Source organism: Saccopteryx bilineata, chromosome 5, assembly GCF_036850765.1.
Source record: "Saccopteryx bilineata isolate mSacBil1 chromosome 5, mSacBil1_pri_phased_curated, whole genome shotgun sequence".
NCBI lineage: Eukaryota > Metazoa > Chordata > Mammalia > Chiroptera > Emballonuridae > Saccopteryx > Saccopteryx bilineata.
This window is the reverse complement of record NC_089494.1, coordinates 6844610-6864517: the sequence shown is the minus strand read 5'-3', so window position 1 is coordinate 6864517 and position 19908 is coordinate 6844610. Positions and strand designations below refer to the sequence as shown.

The 19908-nt window shown below is 52.4% G+C and overlaps 1 protein-coding gene across 1 annotated transcript in view; it reads left to right on the top strand.

Moving 5' to 3' along the window:
• DIS3L2 (DIS3 like 3'-5' exoribonuclease 2) overlaps positions 1–19908 on the top strand; it is a 334423-nt gene that overhangs the window by 222937 nt on the left and 91578 nt on the right. Inside the window, exon 11 of the mRNA XM_066233727.1 lies at positions 5361–5476. Within this exon, the coding sequence (XP_066089824.1) occupies positions 5361–5476 (116 nt within the window). The remainder of the gene's footprint in view (positions 1–5360; positions 5477–19908) is intronic.

The window sequence follows — 19908 nt, the reverse complement described above, 5'->3', positions numbered from 1 at the left end:
CTTATGATTAAATAGAATTAGAGCCAGTGGCTTAGTGGTTGCTGCGGAACCAGGCCGGCTGCTCGTGCCAGCGAGATTGGCAGTGGGCACCGGAGGAGCCCCTGCAGGGTCCGGGCGGGAGCTGGGAATGAGGCCGGGCCGGCCCCTGACAGGACCCCTGAATCCGTGGTGAGAATGTGGCCTCTGTCGAATCATAAGAGGTAGGGAGGCGCTTCTAGCTGTGGTCCACGGAGACAGAAAAGGGGGTTGTATTGTGTCCCGGAGTTAGGGCGACACTGGTGGAGGGTGGGGGTTGGTAATGCAAGGAGCAAAGGCTCTGAATCTGACTTGGCTTTGAGTCCAGGGTTTGTTACTTACCAGCCAGGTAAACTTGGACAAGTGACTTGGAACCTCGCTGAGCCTCCGGTGACTCATCTGCAAAATATGGTTTACATGGCTCTCGCCAAAGCCCCGTTAATGTGTGCGGAGGCCCTGGCATGAAGGAGAAGTTAAATAAATGGTTGCTGCTGCTGTCCTTAATATCATTTTTGTGATCGTCATTGTCAGCATTGCATTTGTATAGTTATAAATTATAAAACACTTTGTGTGTTCTCACTGAAGTAAAAACAGATTTCAGCTCACCTCACTCCCATTCGGTGAGGTTTTGTAACCTTCCTCTCTCGTGGCGCTGGTAACATCATACAGTTACTACAGTAGCACATCTGCCGACCACAGTGGGCCGTTGAGTGCCTCCAGCGGAGGAGTTGCCTCTTGTGGGGGACCAGTGCTGAGATGGACTCGTGCTCTGTTTCCGTGTGTCATGGATCCATGTTAGGAAGCCCCTTCTCGCCACCAGAGCCCTCCAGAAGTAGAGCAGTGGCTTCAGGATGTGAGCTCTGCCCCTTGAGCTGTGTCAGGGGCCACCTGACAGGGACACTGCTGGGCAGCGTGGCAGACAGGCTGGCAGAGAAGACAGCTCTTAAGCACCTGCTTTAGGTGCTGTTAGTGTTTTAATTGCACGAAGCAGTGATCATGTCCTCTCAAGGTCACGCAGAGGAGCATTTGTATTCACTTAAGTTTGTGGGCCGTGGGCCGGTTGACCAGCCATGGCCGGCCTGGGGGACCTTCCCTCTTCAAACCTCACAAGATCCGCCTCAGCCCACGGGATGAAAGCGGTCTAATGTGAAGGAAAAAATCTAAGGAATACTTCTACATGGCTGACAGTTTTTCTTTAAAAACATCAAACTTGTCCTAAATGTGTTGGCGGCATGTATTTTGTAAACTTTTGGATCTATATTTTCTCTTTCATAGAATAAGAACTACAGTACAACTACCTCAAGAGTTCTGCAAGTTCACATTATGTAAATATATGTAATAAAATATTTACTTAGTGTTTCCATAAAAAATGTCCGGAGGAGAGAATAAGAGAGCGTCTCTTTGCTGGTTTTAGAGGCTCTCCTGGGAATTCCGAGTGAAACTGAAGCCTCTCAGATATGTTTTGATTGGCCGCCTTCATGTTTTATCTCTGGTAATGAACTCTTTGTCAGTTTGTCAATTTTGACTAAGGACAGAAAGTTCATGTGTAGTAACAACACAGAGACTGAATTTAAAATTATGATTTATATCATGATGTAATAATCCCCTCTCTTTTCCTTTTGTCAATATTTACCTGTTAGGCCAATATATTACAATTCTGACTTCAAAAGGAGACACATTATTTTACCTTCTTCAAGTGTTGGTTTTAGATACTTGTAATATCAGAATTGGAGATGAGCTGTCTGAGCCGCTTGGCCGCGTCCTGGGGGCTGACTTCCTCGATCCTCACGGGGCGGCCTTGCCGTTCCCCGTGACCCAGCAGCACAGCGGTGTGGCCCTCAGAGCGGGGCAGCTGAACTCGAAGCCGTGCGCCCTCCTCATTCCCTCGGCCGTCCAGACAGCCTCCTCTGCTCTGCAGGAAGGAGGCGTGTTATACGATCCTACAGCAGCCAGGCTCTTAGCTGGACTTGAGTTTTCCCCAGTGGATTCATGTTACAGGCCTGGGTGGGAAAGCCCGATGCGTGCCCTGTGGGAGGGTGGCCTGAGGGTGGTCCCAGAGTGTGAGACCGATGAAGACTAGGGAATCTTAAGTCCTTTCCCTCCCCCGAACCCCTTATTTCAGCCACGCATGTTTAAACATTCTTCTAGTTTAAAAATCGAGGGATGTCTGTCCACTGGTGGTACAGTGGACAGAGCATCAACCTGGGACACTGTGGTCCCAGGTTTGAAACTCTGAGGTCCCTGGCTTGGGCGTGGGCTCATCTGGCTTGAGCCGCAGGGACACTGGCTTGAGCATGGGATCATCAACATGACCCCATGGTCGCTGGCTGGAGCCCAGAGGTCACTGGCTTGAAGCCCAAGGTCACTGGCCTGAGCAAGGGGTCACTGGCTCAGCTGGAGTGCCCCAGTCAAGGCACATATGAGAAGCAATCAATGAACAACTAAACTGTTGCAAATACAAGTTAATGCTTCTCATCTCTATCCCTCCCCCCCCCCCAAAACAAAACAAAACAACCTGAGGGAAGAATCATCCCCCAATGGAGAAGGAAGGGGAGGAGGATAAGCAGCTACAAGATGTGCAGATACAATGTTGATGCCTCCAGGCCGATTATCCGGGAGCCAGAGGAGCAGGTGGGGCTCTGTCAGCAAACTCTTCTGAGTCAGCCTGGGTACCAGTCAGGATTCCTTCAGTGAGTCATCATAACTGAGAGGGAATTGGTTGATTTGTGAACTGCCAAGCCCATAGGTGGACTAGTTGCAGGTTCAGCGGATCTGGGATTTCAAATGAGGTCATTGTGATTTCTCCCTTTATTTCTTAGACCTATCATTGACTCTATTGGCATGATTATGTGGCAAAGGTGTTTCTTTTTTTTTTTTTTCATTTTTCTGAAGCTGGAAACGGAGAGACAGTCAGACAGACTCCCGCATGCGCCCGACCGGGATCCACCCGGCACGCCCACCATGTGCGAGGCTCTTCCCACCAGGGGGCGATGCTCTGCCCATCCTGGGCATCGCCATGTTGCGACCAGAGCCACTCTAGCGCCTGGGGCAGAGGCCACAGAGCCATCCCCAGCGCCCGGGCCATCTTTGCTCCAATGGAGCCTTGGCTGCGGGAGGGGACGAGAGAGACAGAGAGGAAGGCGCGGCGGAGGGGTGGAGAAGCAAATGGGCGCTTCTCCTGTGTGCCCTGGCCGGGAATCAAACCCGGGTCCTCCACACGCTAGGCTGACGCTCTACCGCTGAGCCAACCGGCCAGGGCGCAAAGATGTTTCTTTGGCAGTTCCACTTACAGTGGTCCTTACTCTTCCTGGGATTGTGAGACCCCGAGATTCGGAATCCTAGGACCCTGAAGTCTGCCTCAATCCCTGGAAATAGACTCAGAATAGATCTACTTGAGTCCCATACCTACGCCTAGGCCAGTCACTGTGAACAGGGTTGGGGCGTAATGGAATTGCAGCAAGCATGTATTTAAATTTAAGCAAATTCACTTTTGTGCTCATATAATCAGTGTGCTTCTGTGTGCCCACGATGCTGTCTTCAAACGACACACTTACCTTACATATGTACTGATTTTCATATTCTGTCCACTTTGTGCATTTTCACATATATGTGTAAGTGTGTGTGTATAATTACATATACTATATTTGACAGGTGACTTATAGGATGTTTGAGTCAATCTTTAATTTGTGACTTTCCTGGCCTCCAACACAGATTTAGGTGCAGCTCATTGGCATGAGTCATCTGACCGTCTCTGCTAGAGCTGGTAGGACAGGCAGGTCCTGCTGGAAAACAGCCCCACAAGCAGGGGAAAGGCAGTTCTAAGAGGGAGAACAAGAAGAGTCTTGGCCGGAAGGAAAAAGGAAATAGGCAAACCAGTTATTGATTTGTTCACTCAGCAGGTGTGATTGATTGCCTACTGTGTGTCAGGTATTCTGGGCACTGGGCCTACAGCAGCGGACTTCCCGCAGAAGGCCCTGCCTTTCTGGAGCTTACACTGGCCTGAGCAAGGGGTCACTGGCTCAGCTGGAGCCCCCTGGTCAAGGCATAGGGAGAAGCAATCAGTGAGTATGAGGAGTGATGTCTCTTACGGGCAAGACAGGCATGTGGGTAACTCAGTGCAGATGTGCTGCACTATCTGGTAGCGATGAGACCTTTGAAGAAAAGGCCAGGGGGACCATCTTCAGTTATGGATTAGGTGCTTTAAAAGTGCAGGTGGAGGCCCTGGCCGGTTTGCTCAGTGGTAGAGCATCGCCCTGGTGTGCAGGAGTCCCGGGTTCGATTCCTGGCCAGGGCACACAGGAGAAGCGCCCATCTGCTTCTCCACCCCTCCCCCTCTCCTTCCTCTCTGTCTCTCTCTTCCCCTCCTGCAGCTAAGGCTCCATTGGAGCAAAGTTGGCCTGGGCGCTGAGGATGGCTCCATGGCTTCTGCCTCAGGTGCTAGAATGGCTCTGGTTGCAACAGAGCAATGCCCCAGATGGGCAGAGCATCGCCCCCCTGGTGGGCATGCGGGTGGATCCCGGTCGGGCGCATGCGGGAGTCTGTCTGACTGCCTCCCCGTTTCCAACTTCAGAAAAATACAAAAAAAAAAAAAAGTGCAGGTGGAGGACACAGGGCAGAGACTCTCCTCTTGTCCTGGATTTCTTTCAGTTGACCCTCATTAGATAAGAAGGATTTTGATGGGCAGATTCCGTTGAAATGATCCCAAGTGCAAGAAAAAGCACAAGCCAAGCCAGCATCGGAACGGGATGAGGTGATGTGTTCTGGGAAGGGAAAGAAGTTCCCCAGGATGGCTGCATACAGAGCATGTGGACGGTGAGGTCTGCAGGCTGGTGTGGGAGTTCGGGGTGAGACCATGCAAGGACATGAATAGCAGGCTAAGGAGTGACACCACCAGATCCATGGCTAAGAAGATCCCTAGCAGCCGTATGGAAGGTTGGGTCAGAGGGGCTGAGTCAGGGCAGGAAGGCTGGCCGTGGGCTGAGTGAAGGCTGTCGCCAGAACGGGCAGGCCGGGCAGGTCTGTCAGGGGCAGAGACTGCAGGATTGGGATTAATTTGCTTCTAGAGACCCGAAAGGGTTTCTTCACCATCCAGAATGAGTCTTCTTTATCAAGTCAAAGCCAGAAAGCCTTTAGAAATGGGAGACATTTTGTGAAAACGGTAAATGATGTTTGTTCGGGATAAAAATCTCAAGTAGCAACAGTGAAGTCACGGGGCTGGGTGCAGTGTCCAGCGAGACGAGGGAGGGCTGCTGGGGCCTCCGAGAGTGGCATGCATTCTGAGGAGGATTTCAGGAGGGCTGGCCGCCTCCCAGGCCCCGCTGACTGACCTTCTTGTCCCTTTCCAGGCGACATCTATGAAGTGGGCGTGCACATCGCCGATGTCAGTTACTTTGTTCCCGAGGGCTCCGCACTGGACCACGTGGCTGCTCAGAGAGCGACGAGTGTCTACTTGGTTCAGAAGGTAAAAATCAGTCTCCAGTTTCTTGGATTGAAAAACGTGCTTCAATTCAGCCCTCTCCCCTCATCACTTTTTGTTTGTTTATTGCTCTTTAAACAAAAACAATTCCTGAGGAGAAGTAACCTTGTCCGACACCTTTTCTCACATCTAATGAACTCTTTAAGGGGGAAAAAAAAAGGTTTTCCCTGGGAAAACACTCGCCCTCTATTATCACCTGTTTTCCTGTTAGGCCCCTGTGTATTCGAGAGGAACCAAACTAAAGAGAGACCAAGGCCAGACCCTGGTGTTCCTGTCCGGCCCTCATGCTGGTCCTGCCACTCAGTCACTCAGACAAGTAGCCAGCTTTGGAAAGAAACGAGGAAAGAGGACTGCTTGCAGACTGTGGTTCCAAAGCAGGGCTCAGCGAACTGAGCCCAGGGCACCACAGTTTCTATAAAGTTTTATTGTAACATAGTCATGCCCATTCACTTTTAGGTAATATCTACGTAATGGTCATAATGTAACAGGAGAGTGGAATGAAAAGTTACTGTTGACCTTTTAAGGAAAAGTTTTGACCCATGTTCTAAAGGGTGGGGGCTCCTCAAAGGCAGATAAAAGTAGGTTGAGGCCCCGGGCACAGAAGAAAATATTGGGTTCCTTATAAAGAAGAAAGAGACAGGGAAAATAAAAATACATGTTAACCATATCTTTAAATAAATAAAAAATATTATGTACTATTAATGTTAAAATTGCACATATGAAACCAAACTTGGTGTCATTCATTAGAAAAAAGTGTCCAGTTGGGGTTTTGCGGGGCCCTTCAGAAGTCAGGGCCCAAGGCATGCGCCCGGGGCACCCGCCGTTAAATCTGCCTCCGGGGCTCCTCTGCTCCTGGCCTGCCCTGCACAGGAGGAGCTGGAGTCTCGGTGATGGGAGAGCAGAGGGAGCCAAGGAGGGGTCTGGGCTTTCCCTCCTCGTCCGGGTTCTGCCGCTCCTGGTGCCACACTGATTTATAGACCGCCTTTAGCAAGTATTTAATGGACACCAATATCTGCGGGGCACTGGGCCAGGCCCTGGGGACAGTGATGAATAAAAGACCATGCAGGAGTTCTTTCTGATCCCCTCACAGGGCCACCCAGGAGGGACTGACATGAGGCAGTACCAGTTTTCAGAGCTCTAGCTATGAAGAAAACAGAATCCAGGAGAACACTGGCTCTTAAGAAGACCTGCTACCACAATTAGCATTGCCAGGATGACACCCATCCTGCCCTGTGGCCAGGGACCATCGGGGTGGGGCATCTCCGGGGTGAGCGGCACATGGACGCCTGCCCTGCCCCCTCCCCCGTCACACCGTTGCCCAGAATATACCGTCTGCCAAGGTATTCACATACAGAGACAGAGGAACTGAGCCCGTATCCCAAATGCATAGTTGGCCTGGGGCCTGAGGCTGGTAAGACCACCCAGCTATTATACAGTCTTCTGTATCCACTGGTCTGTGTCCTTGGATTCAACCAATTACAGGTTGGAAGCATTCGGGAAAATGTTACGTGGTTGCTGACCTACTACACTATGTAGCTGGCCCTGTGCTGGGTGCATCTGTTCTGAACAGGTACAGACTTTTTTTCTTGTTATTTCCTAAACTGGTGGTTTTTAACCTTTTTACATTTGAGGACCAGTGAATTATTTTGGGGACCACTAAGGCAGAAATCACCCTGAGCATAAGCAGATTCGACTGAGATCATTAGGTCTATAATCTTCATACATCAGGGTGGTTAACTCTTTTGTGGACCAGCACCAAATTTCTAGTGAACTAATCCATGGACCAGTGATTGAAAAACGCTGCCCCAAACAATACAGTAGAATAACTACACGGCATTTGCATTGTATTAGGTATGGTAAATAATCTAGAGGTGATTTAAAGGATGTGCGTAGGTTCTAGGCAAATGCTACATACACCATTTTATATAAGGGACTTGAGCATCCCCAGACGTGGGCGTCTTCAGGGTGGTCCCGAAAGCAGGCCCCTGTGGATGCCGAGCGATGACAGTAATTCCTCTTCAAATCTGAAATCAAGGCTCTCTGCAAATAGAGACGGTGGCTGCATCAGAGGTTTCTCAGCCCCTCCGTCTCTCCTGTGGAGCCCACCTGGTCTAGGCTGCCGCAGCTTCCACACGGCCATCGTGGGAAGTTCCATCATCCCTGCAGCCCCGAGGCCTTCTGTAGCTGTGCCCTGGGGCGCCGGGGCAAGGCGCCTCCCCCTCAGCCCCACCTGGCCACACATGTGACGTGTGGACGATGGACTTCCGGACCGTCCTCTGCCAGGTCCAGGAACCCTCAAGCCATTTGACCCGTGAGTGCCCAGCCCTGTGCTGGCGGAGCAGGGACTGCCTTTACTATTATACCCGCAGGTATCTCCATCCCCATCTGAAAGTGCAGGGCCTCTTAGGGAAGGTGGGTCAGACTCCAAAATCCTTGTTGTCTACAAAAACTAGAACGTTATGGTGGAAAGAGACACCGAAGTGGCAATCTCTTTAAAGACCACTCGAAGTAAATACAGGCGGTCCCCAGGTTACAAACGAGATGGGTTCTGTAGGTTTGAAAATGTTTAAGTTTTATATGCACAGAAAGGTAAAGATAAATGCTCTGTTAGGACAGTCATCTAAGTTGCATTTAATAGACAAGTGTGCCTGTTCCGACTTACATGCAAATTCAACGTCAGGACAAACCTACAGAGCCCGTCTCGGCTGCGCTCCGTGGACTGCCTGGATCGTTCAGCGTCAGGACAGACCTGCAGAGCCCTCTCGGCCGCGCTCCGTGGACTGCCTGGATCGTTCAGCGTCAGGACAGACCTGCAGAGCCCTCTCGGCTGTGCTCCGTGGACTGCCTGGATCGTTCAGCGTCAGGACAGACCTGCAGAGCCCGTCTCGGCCGCGCTCCGTGGACTGCCTGGATCGTTCAGCGTCAGGACAGACCTGCAGAACCCGTCTCGGCCGCGCTCCGTGGACTGCCTGGATCGTTCAGCGTCAGGACAGACCTGCAGAGCCCGTCTCGGCTGTGCTCCGTGGACTGCCTGGATCGTTCAGCGTCAGGCCAGACCTGCAGAGCCCTCTCGGCCGCGCTCCGTGGACTGCCTGGATCGTTCAGCGTCAGGACAGACCTGCAGAGCCCTCTCGGCCGCGCTCCGTGGACTGCCTGGATCGTTCAGCCTCAGGACAGACCTGCAGAGCCCGTCTCGGCCGTGCTCCGTGGACTGCCTGTATCGTTCAGCGTCAGGACAGACCTGCAGAGCCCGTCTCGGCCGTGCTCCGTGGACTGCCTGGATCGTTCAGCGTCAGGACAGACCTGCAGAGCCCGTCTCGGCCGCGCTCCGTGGACTGCCTGGATCGTTCAGCGTCAGGACAGACCTGCAGAGCCCTCTCGGCCGCGCTCCGTGGACTGCCTGGATCGTTCAGCCTCAGGACAGACCTGCAGAGCCCTCTCGGCCGCGCTCCGTGGACTGCCTGGATCGTTCAGCCTCAGGACAGACCTGCAGAGCCCTCTCGGCCGCGCTCCGTGGACTGCCTGGATCGTTCAGCGTCAGGACAGACCTGCAGAGCCCTCTCGGCCGCGCTCCGTGGACTGCCTGGATCGTTCAGCCTCAGGACAGACCTGCAGAGCCCGTCTCGGCTGTGCTCCGTGGACTGCCTGGATCGTTCAGCGTCAGGACAGACCTGCAGAGCCCTCTCGGCCGCGCTCCGTGGACTGCCTGGATCGTTCAGCGTCAGGACAGACCTGCAGAGCCCGTCTCGGCCGTGCTCCGTGGACTGCCTGGATCGTTCAGCGTCAGGACAGACCTGCAGAGCCCTCTCGGCTGTGCTCCGTGGACTGCCTGGATCGTTCAGCCTCAGGACAGACCTGCAGAGCCCGTCTCGGCTGTGCTCCGTGGACTGCCTGGATCGTTCAGCGTCAGGACAGACCTGCAGAGCCCTCTCGGCCGCGCTCCGTGGACTGCCTGGATCGTTCAGCCTCAGGACAGACCTGCAGAGCCCTCTCGGCTGTGCTCCGTGGACTGCCTGGATCGTTCAGCCTCAGGACAGACCAGCAGAGCCCGTCTCGGCTGTGCTCCGTGGACTGCCTGGATCGTTCAGCGTCAGGACAGACCTGCAGAGCCCTCTCGGCTGTGCTCCGTGGACTGCCTGGATCGTTCAGCGTCAGGACAGACCTGCAGAGCCCTCTCGGCTGTGCTCCGTGGACTGCCTGGATCGTTCAGCCTCAGGACAGACCTGCAGAGCCCGTCTCGGCTGTGCTCCGTGGACTGCCTGGATCGTTCAGCGTCAGGACAGACCTGCAGAGCCCTCTCGGCTGTGCTCCGTGGACTGCCTGGATCGTTCAGCGTCAGGACAGACCTGCAGAGCCCTCTCGGCCGCGCTCCGTGGACTGCCTGGATCGTTCAGCGTCAGGACAGACCTGCAGAGCCCTCTCGGCCGCGCTCCGTGGACTGCCTGGATCGTTCAGCCTCAGGACAGACCTGCAGAGCCCTCTCGGCCGCGCTCCGTGGACTGCCTGGATCGTTCAGCGTCAGGACAGACCTGCAGAGCCCTCTCGGCTGTGCTCCGTGGACTGCCTGGATCGTTCAGCGTCAGGACAGACCTGCAGAGCCCGTCTCGGCCGCGCTCCGTGGACTGCCTGGATCGTTCAGCGTCAGGACAGACCTGCAGAGCCCTCTCGGCTGTGCTCCGTGGACTGCCTGGATCGTTCAGCGTCAGGACAGACCTGCAGAGCCCTCTCGGCTGTGCTCCGTGGACTGCCTGGATCGTTCAGCGTCAGGACAGACCTGCAGAGCCCTCTCGGCTGTGCTCCGTGGACTGCCTGGATCGTTCAGCGTCAGGACAGACCTGCAGAGCCCGTCTCGGCTGTGCTCCGTGGACTGCCTGGATCGTTCAGCGTCAGGACAGACCTGCAGAGCCCGTCTCGGCCGCGCTCCGTGGACTGCCTGGATCGTTCAGCGTCAGGACAGACCTGCAGAGCCCTCTCGGCTGTGCTCCGTGGACTGCCTGGATCGTTCAGCGTCAGGACAGACCTGCAGAGCCCGTCTCGGCTGTGCTCCGTGGACTGCCTGGATCGGAGGAATGTTCTCCCCGCGCAGTCCAGTGTAACTCTGCTCTTCAGACTCCAACACTTAAGAATAGTAGTCACAGTTAGCAGTTCTTCTTCTAAACAGGGGTCTTTCCCTTATCCAGCTGCTACGTTCTCCTTTTATAACAGGAATTATGTTTCAAAATTAGAAAATGATAAAACAACATTAGGTTAGCTAACTAAGCATTTTTTTTCCTGTTCTCTTTACTTCATTTTCGTGATTGTCACAGTTCTAGAATTTCTCGTTGGGACTCTGCTCCGAACCCCTGACAGTGGGAACAGGGCGGAGCAAGGCCCTCCTGCCTCCGAGCGGCTGCGCTCCTGCCGCCTCCCGGCACTGCCCCGAGATTGGCAGGAGCCGGGGGGCGCTGGCCCACAACCTTGGACAGCAGCGGCTGGGCCTTCGGATTCCTTGGAACCACAGCTCTGACCTTTCTTCCTACTCATTTTTGTTTCTTAAAGGACTGTGTCCAGGAACTTTTCTGCTGTTTTCACTTGACTGTGCCTATAAAGGTCTTCTTAAAAGCTGGGTGACCGCTCTCCTCCTCCTCCCGGTCCTCTGCTCCCTCATTGGGCAGAATCATTGCCCCGCCTTCATAGGTGGGGGACGAGAGCGTGGCCTGGGGCGGGGGTGTGGTGGGTGCCCATGGGAGTGGGGCACCCATATCTTTTCATTCCATGCTACCGACCTGTACGTGACACGTCAGAATCACGACCTAAGTGGACTCGGGAATTCTCCTCCCGCAGGTCAGGACAGAATGCACTGCCACAGAGCTGGACTCCGAGTGCCATCCTGCTGCTTCTAAATGAAACTCTTCTTGTTAGGGTGTTAGTCACATTAATAAGTATTCGGTTACTCTTATTAACAGTATGGTGTACTCAGGAGGAAAGGTAAATTTAAATACGTGTTGTCCATTTAAATCCCCTTTAAAGACCCCTTTTTTGACAAGAGATAGGTGTCTGTTAGGATAGAGAACGACTGTGTACCCAGACTGGGGCCCGTCCCTCTCAGAAGGCGTGACATCCACCCCGTTAGCGTCTCCCGACTGTCTTCTCTGGGAGAGACCATGTAAATTGTCATATTTAAGGTAATTTTTAAAAAATAAGTGATTTGAGTTTTAAAAGTAAAAGGAAACCTAAACAGTTGAAATCTAAACCGAAAATGTCTGCCTCTTGGCCCAAGCGCTCGTGTTATTTTAGGTGTGAAACAGCTCAAATGAAAGTTCGCCCATAAATCTCTACGCTATTTTATTGGTACTGCTTTATAATGGAGATCAAAGATCGGGATTGGAAGCCTGTCTTAACATGGAGTCCAAAGGGTTTTAAGATCTTCCTTTCTGACCCCAGCAGGTTGTCAGAGTGGTGATGTTTTCTTAATGTCAAACTGTGTAGCAGAGAGTTGATCGAATTCAGAATTCATGGAAGTGTTGATATGAAAAAGGAAACTCCCCGAACAGAAACATTAGCTGGCAGGTGAATCATGTCTGTGCCCTGAGTTGTGTGGGTGAGTGCGGAGCCGGGTGCTGCACCTCATTGTTGAAAGCGCAAAGTCCCCAGAGGGAAACAGAAAGCTCACCAAGGTCTCGACTCAGGCAGCCAGGGGCCCCGAGGGGGTGAGGGAGGTTTGGGAGCCCGCAGTGGCCCTGCCGTGAGGGGCGCTGCAGAGCCCCAGTGGGCTGCTGGCTGCTGACCCCCGAGTGCCAGTGGAGCCCCTGTGTCACTGCTAGTCCCTCCGGTTCCTCCTGCCTAGATGATTGATTCTTTCCCTCTGTGGCCCTTTCTGTTGGTCACAGGGCTGTCCTGGCTAACCTGTTGCTGAACTTGGCCAGCCTGCCCGCTGTGGCTTGCGCAGATGTTTCTGCTCTCTGAGGCTAATATGAGATTTTATAGTCTTGTTGGTACCCCCACCCAGCTGCCTCGGGCAGTGGCCTATTTACCTAAATGATCAATCTCTTTCGGCTCCCCTGCGCCCTCGTCCAGAGTGCTTAGAAAGCCGGCATCCTGTCATCGGTGCCCCTTTTTATCGACGACCAGCTCTTCGGCTCTGCCCTGGCCCACCTTTGACCCCAGCTCTGAGACTGCTCGAGAAGACTTCGCACTGCTCAGGGCCCTTCCTGCACTGCCTGAAGCGCTTAGTTTCCCCCCATTCCGCACGCGTCAGGTACCAGCTGTGTGCCAGGTGCCAGGTGAAGGCGGCAGAGATGCTGGGCTTGCCCTCGGGGAGGTCAGAGGAGGCAGGCATGTAACAGCAATTACAGCACCTGGGCCACGGTGCTCCCAGGGTGAGGAGGTGCTACAGGTCCGCCGGCCGGCAGTCGAAAACCCTGGGTAGATGACCGAGAAGTTGCCGTCGCCCTGGTTAGTGGTAGGAGAAGAGCTTCCATAACAGCCAGGAAGGCTTCGGGAAGCTGTTGAGTTTTGAGCAGTATTTCAGATTGTGCGTAGAAAATTTCTAGGTGGACAGGAGTGGATGGAGAGGGCATTCCAGGCCCAGACTAGGAAAAGCATGGAGCTTTCGAGGGACAGTATGTAGCTTAGAGTCGCTGGGTGTAAGGAGCAGGAGGTGCCCAGAAGCCTGGAGTGGTAGGCTAAAGGCTCGGGGTTCATCTGGAGCACAGGTAGGGAAGTGACATAGTCGCCTTTGACTAAGATGGAATATCACCTTAGCAACCGTGCGACTGAAGAATAGTGAGGTGATGGGCAGGAGGAGTGTTATCAGCCCCTTTCCTCAGTCATGGCCCCTTGAGGCTCTAAATAGCCTGGGAGAGTTTATGAATGTGTGGTGTCCAGCCGGAGCCAGGAGAACAGAGCAGTTGTTGCCTTCAGCCCACTGCCCAGATGGGCATTCTGAGCATGGAGTGCTCCATTCTTGCCCCAGACTGCCTTCCCTCCCAGGCGCGGGTGAAGCCGATGGGAGAGCTTAGCGCCTCACGGCGACCTCTGCTGTCCCCCTGAGTCCCTGTGCCGGCTTCTCCTGGAGAGCCCTTGGCCGCCTGTGACCCTTGGCCACTGAACACGCTTTATCAAAGACTTCTTGGCCCCATTGCAGGTGCCCCCCTCCCCCGTTATTAGCAGAACAAGTAAAATGTCAGATTACTGAATCTAGCTCATCAGCTGTTGGGGAACGTAAAGGCGATGTGTTCTAATATAAGTGGGGTTGCAGATTTTCATCGAGTGGAGTTTACAAAGAAGATTCAGCAAACTGGACACTAAGGGAATCTTATCCAGATTAATTCCAGCTCCAGAACTCTGCCGCTGGTTTAGGAGACGATCAGAAAATGTCCCGAGAGAGACAAAGGTGTCAGCACTTGAACAGTGAGAGATGAAGAGGGAAAGACTCCTCTGAGGGAGAGAGCATCAGCCCTCCAGGACCTGGGACCCGATGGGGTGGAGCAGGGAGAGCAGGGGGGAGGAGTCACGCGGTAACACCAGTGTGTTCAGTGAGGGGCAGGGGGAGGGAGGGTGCATGTGCGCGCTTGTGTGTGTGTATGTGTGTAGTATTTCTGTAGTTGGTTTGCTTGCTTCTTTCACTGTGATAGGGTGCTGCTCTTAGCAGAGAAAGAAAATACAAATGTAGGAGTAGGTGCAGGGACAGAAATGCTGACCCTTGTCTTCTGCATGCTGAGTTTGAAGTGGGCATGAACGTCCAAGTCAAGGTGCATGGAGGGCAGTGTGACGAAGGGTCTGGAGGTATCCGGAGAGGCGAGGAGGGCTGGAGAGGCAGGTGTGGACGGGCCTCGTGTGTCAGTGGTCATGCAAGCCCGGGGTCAGGGAGCTCCTCGGGGTGCATGTGCAGTGGGCACGGCGAGCAGAGCCCGTGGGGAGCAGCGGCGTGGAAGGACCGGCGGGGGAGGGAGCCCAGTGAGGCCCGACAAGGAGCGGAGCGTCGGAGAGTGTCTGCTCGTTCTGGGTTTCAGGAGATACACTCACCTATGGTATGTAATGTTTTCCTGACATGGAGAAAGAAGACAGCAGTCCTGTACCAACACATTACCATCGTTGCTTCTAAGGCATGGGGCTTCAAAATGTTCGCATTCTCATGTTTTGGTTTGTTATCATCTAAAATTTCTACAACGAACATATAGTTTTTGTAATTAAAAAATGTCATATTGGCTTGAGAAGTGAAAGGAAGGTGAAAATGAAGATAGGGAGCATAAACATTTTGAGAACCTTACACGAGAGGTGAAGGGGGCGGGGCAGATCTAGATTGGGGAAGGGGGCGTTGTCCATCGTCCTTAACATGGGGGCTGGCCTTGTGTCTGCGGTCTGCAGGGAGGACGCGAGGACCAGCAGAGCAGGGCGCCAGCTGCGAAGAGCTTCGGCGGGAGGGGTTGGCTCAGAAGCCCAGACGGGAGGGAGGCCAGGGGGTCACTTGTGAGACGTCAGGGAACTGAGGCCTCGGATAAAGTTAGGGGGAACGGAGTCTGGAGAAGCTGGCTGAGAGCAGGACTGGAAGGATGCCGGAGCAGCTGAGTCTGACCCTGTCATTGTCCCGGTGAAGAAGAGTTGAGGTTTCTGCTGAGAACGAGGGAGAAGGTGCCGGGCAGGAGGCTAGAGGAGAGGAATAAAGTTCTGGAGTAGTCTGAGGGGCATAGAGGAAGGAACTAACCAAGACAAGCGAGAGGACTGCCCGAGGCCCCACTGAGGTACGAGCTGAGGCTGGTTCAGCGTGGCACCGCCACCCGGCCCGGTGATGGCCTCCGTCACCACAGCTGTGGATTTCAAAAGCGGGACAGGCGGGCGGCAGGACTGATCATGGGTCTGCGGAGTTGTCACGGGGAAGGTGAGGGGGTTTGAGAACTTTGCCGGAATTATCTGTGCAGTCCGTGCTGAGTAGTAAAGCTAATGAGGGCAAGGCAGGACACACCTGGGAACAGCTGTGTGGGTGTCAGGGGGTGTTCAAGTATCCTCACAGTGCTGATGACAGCCAGCAGTTTCTCAGTTCCTGGAGAGACCTTTCTTCTCTCTTCCAGTTACACACCAGTGGTCGTGTTCTGCACGTGTCACCATGCCCCTGAGCCTCTCCAGGTGCCATGGCAGATGTCACACAGCTAGTGAGTGTGTGGGGACCGCTGTGCTGGTGTCCGGGCAGGTCTTCCCTGAAATAGCAGGACCCGTATGTGAAGACGCAGCCCATCAGGAGCAGCTGCCTGTCTCACCCCCCCCCTGGCCCCCCAGGGACCCCTGCGGCACTGTGGACATGGCACACGTTCCCAGTGACCCCAGCAGAAACCAGGCCAGGGCGTGCCAAACCACAGCTGTGATTGTGGTTCGTTCATTTTCCTTTCAAAGACAGAGGAATAACCATTTATTTACAAAACCGCGTGGACATGAAGACTGTTTTCTCTGAATTCTATCTGAATTCTGCCCTAAGATCTAGTGAAAATTTATTCAAAGGAACACTCTTTAAAATTGAAAGATAATTATACTATGTGAAAGGTGTTCATGTTGAGCTTCCTCCTGAGCACCGAGGCTCTTTGGCATCCGAGCATCGCAGTGTGAATATTAAAGTGCCGTGCTCTGTGTAAGACACGCGACACCAAGCAGTGTTTCTCTGTGACCAGCGCAGCGACTGTGTGTGCCTATGGTTTTCAGGAGGGAGTAGCCAAGAGTTTATCTTATACTTCGAGTACTAGCTGCCTATGAAAGTCTTTTGTAAGGATGGTTAAGTAGAAGTCTACCATGTATTTCATAAAATACATGATGCAGTAAACAGTAAACATAGAAGAAATAGGTGATTCATTTCCTGGGCAAAGGTCAGCCATTCATTGCCAACCAGAAGTGCCTGCTGTGTGTCAAGTGCTGGACAGAGTGAGAGGAACAGGAGCTGGTCCCCATTCCTAAAGCCTGCGTGGCCTGGCAGAGAGGAGAGGCGTGGGACAAGACGCAACAAAAAGGCGTGCGTGCAGAGCCGCAGCAGCACTGTGAGAGAGCGAGCAGGGAGGGTGGGGTGAGGACTGACGGGCGAGGACGGCCTCCAGTCCTTCTGGAAGAGCGTGGGCGCGGTGGGGGAGTGCACAGAACACAGCACACACCCCGCCCGGGGGAGTCCGAACAAGCCTTCTAGGGAGGGTGATGAGTTGAATCTTCAAGGATGTGCAAAAGTTGGCCAGATGCAAAGCATCCCTGCAGGTGTTCCGGAAAGAGGGAACAAGAGCTGGGGCAGCGCAGGCCTGGCAGGTGCAGGGTGTGCGGGGAGCAGGTCAGCGAGGCTCTGGGCAGGAGGGGGGCACCAGGGCAAAGGCCGGGGGAAGGCTGAGTCGGGTGACCGAAGCCCCGGGAGGCCATGGATGGCCAGTGCGATGACTTTTATTAGGCATTTCAATATTGTTTTACTAATAAGAAAACCGAAACTCAGACTAACTAACGTGTTCGACTTGTACAGGAAGCGGCGGACCCCAGGATTAGACCCTAAGTCTATCTGGCTTCAGTGCCTTTGCTTTTTCTCCTGCATTGGGCCGATGATGAGTCTGGACTGCACTCTGTTAGTTAATGGTCTTTAGACAGGTTGGGTTTTTTTTTAGATGAATCTGTACTTTATCAGTTAATGGTTTTTAGACAATTTGCCTTTTTGCAAATAAAATCTTAACCTAAACTCCAGTATATAAAAACAGATTTGAGGCCCTGGCCGGTTGGCTCAGTGATAGAGCGTCGGCCTGGCGGGCAGAAGTCCTGGGTTCGATTCCCGGCCAGGGCACACAGGAGAAGTGCCCATCTGCTTCTCCACCCCTCCCCCCTCCTTCCTCTCTGTCTCTCTCTTCCCCTCCTGCAGCCGAGGCTCCATTGGAGCAAAGATGGCCCGGGCACTGGGGATGGCTCCTTGGCCTCTGCCCCAGGCGCTAGAGTGGCTCTGGTCGCAACAGAGCGATGCCCAAAGGGGCAGAGCATCGCCCCCTGGTGGGAAGAGCATCGCCCCCTGGTGGGCATGCCGGGTGGATCCCGGTCAGGCGCATGCGGGAGTCTGTCTGACTGTCTCTCCCCGTTTCTAGCTTCAGAAAAATACAAAAAAAAAAAAAAAGCAAATAAACAGCAAAGAATTAAAAACAAAACAAAACAAAACAGATTTGGTTGTATTCATTAACATAGATTCCTTCCATATTTAAATATATGGCACATAGGAGATTAATAAAAACAGTGGCTTTCTTCTTTTCCTTTTTAAATTGTTTCTGAGAGACAGAAAGGGAGAGAGAGTGAGAAGCATCAACTTATAGTTGCTTCACTTTAGTTGTTCATTAATTGCTTCTCATCTGTGCCTTGATGGGCAGGGGTGGAGGTGGGCAGGGTGCCCAAGCTGAGCCAATGACCCCTTGCTCAAGCCAGAGACCTTGACATAAGCCAGTGATGTTGGGGTCCTGTTGATGATCCTGTGCTCAAGCCAGTGACCCTGTGCTCAAGTTCTGGTGACACTGGGGTTTTGAACCTGGGACCTCAGCATTCCAGGTCAATGCTCTATCCACTGTACCACCACAGGTCAAGCAGAAGCTTTCTTTTATATAAGTGCTTTTATTCTGGAATAATTTTAGATTTATAGAAGTTGCAATAACAGTACAGAGAGGTCCCACACCCAGTTCTCCCGTTGTTAACATCTTGACATTACCATGGTACATTGCTATCTATAACTAAGAAGCTGACATCAGAAGATTACTGTTAACTAAAATCCATCCTTTATTTGAATTTCAACAGTTTCTCTGCTGATGTCTTCTTTCCGTTCCAGTGTCCAGTCCAGGGCACCACATTCCAGTTAGTTGTAATGACTTTCTGTTGACAAACACTAACGAATGAAGCCAGGAGTTATGTTACATGTTCAGATGCTCAGCTCTATGATTCATAATCAGACACTGCCTTGTCCAGTTAGAAGAAGTCCTAACTATCTATGATAAAGGTATCAAACCCTGGACTACAAGCCTGCAGAGTGAGCAGTCTGCCACCAGAATATAGTTGGTATAGTTATCAGTAATGCAGTCCAGAGAAGAATCCAAGAATGCACCCCCAAACTCTATTTAGCCTGTCTCACTCAGTGTAGGCTGTCAAGCAGTTTACCATAGACTGGGCTTGAATGACACACATTTATTTTTTCACAGTGCTGGAGGCTAGAAGTCCCAGATGAAGGTGCCAGCCAATTTGGTTCCTATTGAGGACTCTTCCTGGCTTATAGACAACTTTGTCCTCACTTGGCTTATTTTGTGTGTGTATGCAAGGCAGAGGGGAGGTTCTCTCGTTCTTTAGGATCAGGGACTCACCCTGACTTTAATTACCTCCTAAAGACCTCGCCTCCAATTCAGTCAAATTGAGGGTTAGGGCTTCAACATGGAGTTAGGAACGGGGGACGCAGTTCAGTCCATAGTATAGTCCAAAGGCTGCAATTATGTGAAATCTTTACAATTCAATCATGACACCATATGGTACTTTCTCCGTTTTGTTCAATATGTTTATGCAGGTAACAATGTCTTACTTTGTAAAACACTTGATACATGCAAGAAAATGTTAAATATTTAGATCACACTTTAATACTCATTAAATAAGTTAAAGAAAATGTAGTGTTATCTGAACAGATGGTGCAAAAGCAATGAGAGAAAAGAATTTCAAAAGTGGTTATCTTATAAAAGCTGTCACCAGACATTTTCAGGCGGTCCTAAGACTTTCCGTAGGTATTAAAAAGTTACAGCACCCTTTAGAATGATGCCATTCAGTTCTTAATTATTTGTTACTGGTGTGGGCCATGAATTCTAGAATTTGCCTTTCCATACCAAAGGTTGTTTACTGTACTGGAATGGTACAGGTGCTGATGCTTCACACAGAATGAGAAACCACTGGGGTTTATTTAGCTTTTGCTGTTCAAGAAACTTCACTAGCTAACTGTCGACTGGCGCGTAGTCGCCCCTTACCTGTTACTCCGCGGGTACCTCACGCAGGGTTGCTTGCCACCTGGGCTTCGCTGCAACTCGAGCAGGTGCACAGTGTGCTGAAAAAATGGCGGTCGATGCCGCTATGTTTAGTGTGGGAGGTGAGGTGAATGGTAATGCCATTAATCCAGAAAACAGGGAGAAGAGCAGACGCAAAGGAGGGAGCGAGAGAGTTTGAAGCATCTTCAGGAGGTCCGGGGAGAGATGCTCATTTCATCTCTGGAATTTTAGAGAAAACAAGTAACATTCTGGGATAGCTGTAAGTCATCATTTGAGAGTAAGTTGAGCCCTGGCTGGTTGCCTCAGTGGTAGAACATCAGCCCAACTTGTGCACGCCCTGGGTTCGAGTCCTGGTCAGGGCACACGGAAGTGCCCATCTGCTTCTCCTCCCCGCCCCCTCTCGCTTCTCTCTCTCTCTCCGTCCCACAGCCATGGTTC